This window comes from Mus pahari, chromosome 1 (genome assembly GCF_900095145.1).
Source record: "Mus pahari chromosome 1, PAHARI_EIJ_v1.1, whole genome shotgun sequence".
In the NCBI taxonomy this organism is placed as follows: domain Eukaryota; kingdom Metazoa; phylum Chordata; class Mammalia; order Rodentia; family Muridae; genus Mus; species Mus pahari.
This window is the reverse complement of record NC_034590.1, coordinates 78,908,952-78,915,592: the sequence shown is the minus strand read 5'-3', so window position 1 is coordinate 78,915,592 and position 6,641 is coordinate 78,908,952. Positions and strand designations below refer to the sequence as shown.

General features: G+C 43.2%; 1 protein-coding gene across 2 annotated transcripts in view; it reads left to right on the top strand.

The window, feature by feature from the left end:
- Window positions 1–606: 606 nt before the first annotated feature.
- Ric3 (RIC3 acetylcholine receptor chaperone) overlaps window positions 607–6,641 on the top strand; it is a 48,762-nt gene continuing 42,727 nt past the window's right edge. For both annotated transcript variants that reach the window (XM_021208344.2, XM_021208335.2), the window contains exon 1: window positions 607–760. In XM_021208344.2, the coding sequence (XP_021064003.1) occupies window positions 637–760 (124 nt within the window). In that variant the 5' untranslated portion in view covers window positions 607–636. The remainder of the gene's footprint in view (window positions 761–6,641) is intronic.

Here is a 6,641-nt window from a genome sequence, read left to right as displayed (position 1 = left end):
TTCTTCTGGGGAGCGTTTGACAGATGAGGATGACAATAGGAATTTTCCAGGTAGAGGAAACAGGATGAATTTATTAAAAGTCCACTTGAACCAAGAAAATTGGTAGCGAATAATGTGTCATCCAGAACATTGGTAAGAGAAGATCATGCATGGTCTTGAGGTCAGAGAAAGAAGTTTGATGTTGTTCCAAAGCTCATGACAGGTTCTGGAAGGCTTTAAGCTATGTCTAGAGCTCAGTAATCCTGAGTTTTGTTTTTAATCGCCCCTGGTAGTAGACGGAGTGTGGAAGGGAAGTACATGAATAGAAGTTAGGAAAGTGAGTTCCTTCCACAAAGGAGGAAAGGGTTTAGAGTTGGGTGGTGAGCAGGAATGGAGAGAAGTGCAAAACTGCCAGGTTTAGGTTTAGGTGCTAGGATGCTCGGGCCTGGGTGACAGCTGAACGCAGGCGAGCTAGGAGTCAGAAGCTTGCTGTTGGCTTACACCGCATCGCTCTGGGGCACTTTGGCAGAGTGGAGGGCGCTCTCGTCTTGTCCCTCGCGCGCCGCCGTCCGTGCAGCCCGCCGGTCGAGTGTGAGCGGGATTGCGCGCTGCGGTTCCGGTTCCGGTTCGGACTCCTGGGCCCCGCGGTACGCAGCCATGGCGTACTCCACTGTGCAGAGAGTAGCGCTGGCCTCGGGGCTCGTCCTTGCCGTGTCGCTGCTGTTGCCCAAGGCCTTCTTGTCCCGCGGGAAGCGACCGGAGCCGCCGCCGGTCCCGGAAGGTGAGCGCCGCCTGGGCAGCCGCGGAACTTGCCGGCGATCGTGGCCTCCCAGGCCCACACTCTTCCCCTTAGTGACTTGCGTGTCATCTTGTCACCTGTGCCTGAACTTAAGAGTTCGTAGGTTTCCCCTTTCTACCGTGCATCTGTAGGAATCTTGGGTGGTAGTGGAGTTTCATCATGGTTTTGGACGCTCACTGGTTCAGCCTCTTGTTGCTTCTTAGAATACAACTTGAGCTGGGGTGATGCACGCCTATAATTTTATCATTCTAGAGTCAGGAGGATCACTAAGTCCAAGGCCAACTTGGTCTGCTTAATGAATTCCAGGCCAGCTAGGGCTACGTAGTAAGACTCAGTCCCCCAAACCACAAAACCATGAAGATTTCATTTAATAATTTAAAGCATTTTTGTTCCTGAGATAGAGATAAACAAGTTACTGTTCTCCTCATGGCTGTTATTCTTGGTTTTTGGCATGAGAATGGTTCAAAATCAGCCCCTTTGACTACTACATTCTGGCGGTTTTACAGAATCTGTAAATGCATGGGCCTGACTAGTGGGAGAGGGGACTGGAACAATTTGCTGTTGTTCACAAAGTTCTGCTGGTAACTTTGTCTTGTGAATAATCCCTGTAATGTCCTTGAGCCACGTGAACAGTTTGTGAACCATCTCTGCTGATTTCAGCCCGTTGGTTGCTGGACAGCTCCCTTTGAACTGTAATCCTCTTTGAATTTGTGCATATTGGCTGTCCTTCCAGCCTCTGGAGCATTAGAGATTAAAATACTATAAATGCAAAGCGCCATGCTCTAGGGGCTGTGGGCAGGTTGAGCACATTATTCTGCCTGCAGAATGTGTTTGATGAGCTGTGTATGTAAAGCTGCACTTCCTGTCATTACAAAATTCAAAAAGTTTTGCTCATTTTTTTTCCTATCCGTGATTTCCATCTTGAAGAAGAGTAAATCTGCGATTATCCTAATCAGTGAAGAGTTCTGAAACCCCCTTTTGCCTAACTGAAATATCTTTAAAAAGTGCTACTGAGTGGGAGTGTAAGACACCTTTGCTTCTGAGTGCTCTAGAGAGCACAGAGTGCACTGTAGACATGACTCTGTCCCCTGAGAGCCCCGGTACTGGTGGCCAGTATTCCCACTTTGAGGTCCTTGCCCTCCTGTTTGTTTTCTTCATTGCTGAAATGCTCACCTCTTGATTTTCTCTCATCACTGGAGTTTCTGCTCAGATGTACCCTTAAAAGACTTAGCCTGCTGACCCCAGTTGAGGTAAAGCTTCCCCCAGAGTCACTTAAGGGTAGTCTTGACTATCCATTAATGGGACATCCTATCACATGTCATACACAGTGTATAGACACTCACTGAATTCCAAGGAACAGGACACAAATCCCTGCCTAGGAGAACTGGCTTAGTAGAGGAAAACAGATAAGCTACCAGGTGAGTTCCAAAGTGGTAGTCACTGGTATTCATTCTGGTCTACACTGGAAACATTGAAGATGTGCATATGCAACAGTCTGTTATTACAACTCAACAAAGCTTTCATAGAAGAGTTTTTCTCCCCTTCCCCAAATCTAATACATGGAACATGTAATTTGTCTATTTAAGCACACAAGTCACTTTTTTTTTTTTTGCATATCTACAGTTGTGTAGCCATTAGCCCAGTAAGTTTTAGAACATTTCATCATCTCCCAAAGGCAGTCTGAGACTTTTATGTTGTCATCACTCTCCTCATTTCTCCATCGTTAGTGAGGGCAACCAGTCATCATTTTCTGTGCCTGTAGGAACACCTATGCACTTTCTGACTGGCTTTAAGCTAGCATGAAGTCCTAGGGTTTGTTTAACTTCTGGCTTGTACTTCATCCCTTTCAATGGCTCAATCTTAGCTCCTGTTTATAGGTCACATTTTTCTGATCTCTTTGTTAGTTGATGGATATCTGGGTTGTTTTGCCTTTCAGCTCGTAGGAATAATACTGCCATTCGTTTAGAGATTTTTGTGTGGTATATTTGTGACTAGAACTAAGCATGATTTCCTAGTCATATAGTTACATTTCACTTTTTGGGAAACTGCCAGATAGTTAACAAAGCAACTTTTTTACTTTACAGGCCTACCAGCAGTATGTGAAAGTTTTGATTTCTCTACATTTTACCAATTGCAGTGACAAAGTTGAAATGACTGGCTGTGTCCATCTTGGGTCATAACTACATGATTGCCCTTGAGTAAGCCTAGTGAGCTTCCTGGCCTAGCTTGTAGAGAAAACCTTTAGAGTGTGGGACTGTCTGAACAGAATCTGTTGCGTTTGCGAATGTGCTTGCCATCTCTGGCAGTAGCTTGAGACAAGCATTGTGTGTTCCCGAATTTGGAGAAAACATTATGTCCTAATAGAAGGGGAAACAAAATGCCCACCAGAGGATATACGGAGACACAGTGTGGAGAAGAAACTGAAGGAAAGGCCATCCAGAGACTGCCCCACCTGTGGATCCATCCTATATACAGTCACCAAACCCAGACCTATTGTGGATGCCAAGAAGTGCTTGATGACAGGAGCCTGAGATAGCTGTCTCCTGAGAGGCTCTGCCAGAACCTGACAAATACAGAGGCCAATGCTTGGAGCCAACCATTGGACTAAGCATGGGGTCCCCAATGGAGGAGTTAGAGAAAGGACTAAAGCTGAAGAGATTTGCAACTCCATAGGAAGAATAACAATATCAACCAACCAGACTCCCCTGAGCTCCCAGGGACTAACCACTAACCAAGGAGTATACATGGAGGGACCCATGGCTCCAGCCGCATATGTAGCAGAGTATGACCTTGTTGGGCATCAATGGGAGAAGAGGCCCTTGGTCCTATGAAGGCTCGACACCCCAGTGTAGGGGAATGGGAGGGCTGGGAGGCAGGAGTGGGTGGATGGGGAAACACCCTCATAGAAGCAGGGGAGGAGGAGGGGATAGGAGGTTTCAGGTGTGGGGGGATGACCCCAGGAAAAGGGATAACATTTGAAATGTAAATAAAGAAAATGTCCAAAAAAAAAAAAAAAAAAAAAAAAGCCCCCTTCTGGCTCAGCGATTCAGAGCACAGATTGCTCTTCCAGAGGTCCTGAGTTCAATTCCCAGCCACCACATGGTGGCTCACAAACATCTGTAAAGGGATCTGATGCCTTCTTCTGGTGTGTCTGGTGTGTCTGCAACAGTCTTTTTCTTTTCTTTTCTTTTCTTTTCTTTTCTTTTCTTTTCTTTTCTTTTCTTTTCTTTTCTTTTCTTTTCTTTTTGTCTTTAATTAGATATTTTCTTCATTTACATTCCAAATGCTATCCCGAAAGTCCCGTATACCGTTCCCTCGCCCTGCTCCCCAACCCACCCACTCCCTCTTCCTGACCCTGGCATTCCCCTGTATTGGGGCATATAATCTTCACAAGACCAAGGGCCTCTCCTCCCATTGATGGCTGACTAGGCCATCCTCTGCTACATATGCAACTAGATACATAGTCTGTGGGGTACTGCTTAGTTCATATTATTGTTCCTCCTATAGGGTTGCAGACCCCTTTAGCTCCTTGGGTACTTTCTCTAGCTTCTTCCTTAGGGGCCCTGTGTTCCATCTAATAGATAACTATGAGCATCCACTTCTGCGTTTGCCAAGCACTGGCATAGCTTCACAAGAGAGCTATATCAGGGTCCTGTCAGCAAAATCTTGCTGGCATATGCAATAGTGACTGGGTTTGGTGGTTGTATATGGGATAGATTCCCAAGTGGGGCAGTCTGGATGGTCCTTTCTTCCATCTCAGCTCCGAACTTTGTCTCTATAACTCCTTCCATGGGTATTTTGTTCCCTATTCTAAGAAGGAATGAAGTATCCACTCGTTGGTCTTCCTTCTTCTTGAGTTTCATGTGTTTTGCAAATTGTGTCTTGGATAGTCTAAGTTTCTGGGCTAATATCTGCTTATCAGTGAGTGCATAGCATGTGTGTTCTTTTGTGACTAGGTTACCTCACTCAGGATGATATACTCCAGATCCATCTATTTGCCTAAGAATTTCATAAATTCACTGTTTTTAATAGCTGACTAGTACTCCATTGTGTAAATGTACCACANTTTCTGTATCCATTCCTCTATTGAGGGACATCTGGGTTCTTTCCAGCTTCTGGCTATTATAAATAAGGCTGCTATGAACATAGTGGAGCACGTGTCCTTATTACAAGTTGGGACATCTTCTGGGTATATGCCCAGGAGAGGTATTGCTGGATCTTGTGGTAGTACTATGTCCAATTTCTGAGGAACCATCAGACTAATTTCCAGAGTGGTTGTACCAGCTTGCTATCCCACCAACAGTGGTGGCTCAAAACATCTATAATGGGATCCAGTGCCCTCTTCTGGTGTGTCTGAAGACAGCAACATTCTTTTTTTAAAAAAACAAAACAAAACAAAACCCTTCTTCTGACCCAGATAATGGAGAGTCACCAGGATTTTTGCTGTCTCGACCACCAAACTTGTGTCAGTAAGTCCCAAATAAATGATACTGCAGTCCTGGATCTGTGGACCTTTCTTTGGACTCATGTCTCCTTGCAGCTGGTATACATGCACTGGACTAGAGGGTTTGTCTGTCAGGGCATTGATTACCTGCCCTTCTGATTACAGCCATCCTAATGTGTCAAAAGTGGTGTCTCCTTGTGGTTGTATTTTGATCTCTCTGGCGTCAGGAAGAAATGTGTGTGCATGTGTTTGCTTTTTGCATATCTTCTGTAGAGAAATATCTGTTTAAGTCTTTTATTGTTTAAGAATGGGGAGCTTGTCTGTCCTTTTGTTGTTGAGTTGACATGTTGCTGTACAGTACATATAGTACTTACTAGTACATTATCTGCTCCCATTCAGGGTTGTGCTTACTGTCTTCAAAAGAGGAAAGTTTTAAATTTTGATGAATTTCAGTTTTTTTTCTTTTGTTGCTCTTAGGGTTGGATATGTCTAATACAAATCATTGTCGCATATGAAAATTTATTCCTATGTGTGCAAGTTCTATTGTTTATGATCCTATATTTATATCTTTGGGCCTTTGAAGTTACTTTTTGGCATATGATAGGAGGAAATAGTCCAATGAGGTGTATAGCTGTTCTAACACCATTTATTGAAAAGCCTGCTCTTTCTCACTGAATTAGTTTTGACACCCTTGTGAAAACTCACTTAGCTATAAACATGAGTTCATGCTTATATTCTTTGTTCTGTTCCCGTAGGCTATACATGGTTGTTTTGAAACCATGGTGCTGCAGTGCCCTAAGTTTTTGCTTTTGTAAAACAGTTTAGGATTTTCTGGGTCCCATGACTAGCATTTCTGTGTTAATTTTATGACAATTTCATTGGTTCCTAAAGGAAACAATAACAACAAAGAGTTGCTGGGACTGTGCTAGATTGTATAGCCAATTTTGAGAATATGGCTGCCTTTCCAGTGTTGAGCTTTCAGTCCGTGAACATAGGATTTTTATTTATCTAAATCTTTTTTTCTTTTGAAAACTTTTAGTTTTCAGTATTTAAGCCTTACTTTGTTAAATGGACCCCTATTTTCTTTTTATGCTATATCATGAGTTGAGTTATTAGTTTTATTTTGAGGTTGTTCTTTGCTAGACCATGGATACATGATGCTTAGGTATTGATCCGTATTCTGCCACTTGATGAACGTGTTTATTAGCTTTTGGAACACAATCAGGTTCTCTTCAAATGACATAGTTTTACTTTCTGTTCTGTTTACATCCCTCTTGTTCCTTTTTTCTTGGTAACTGGAGTCTCTAGTACCGGTGTAGAGTAGACAGGATAAAAGTCAGTACTTTATCTTGTTTCTGATCTTAAGACATTTTTCTTTTCTTTTCTTTTCTTTCTTTTTTTTTTTTTTTTTTTTTTTTT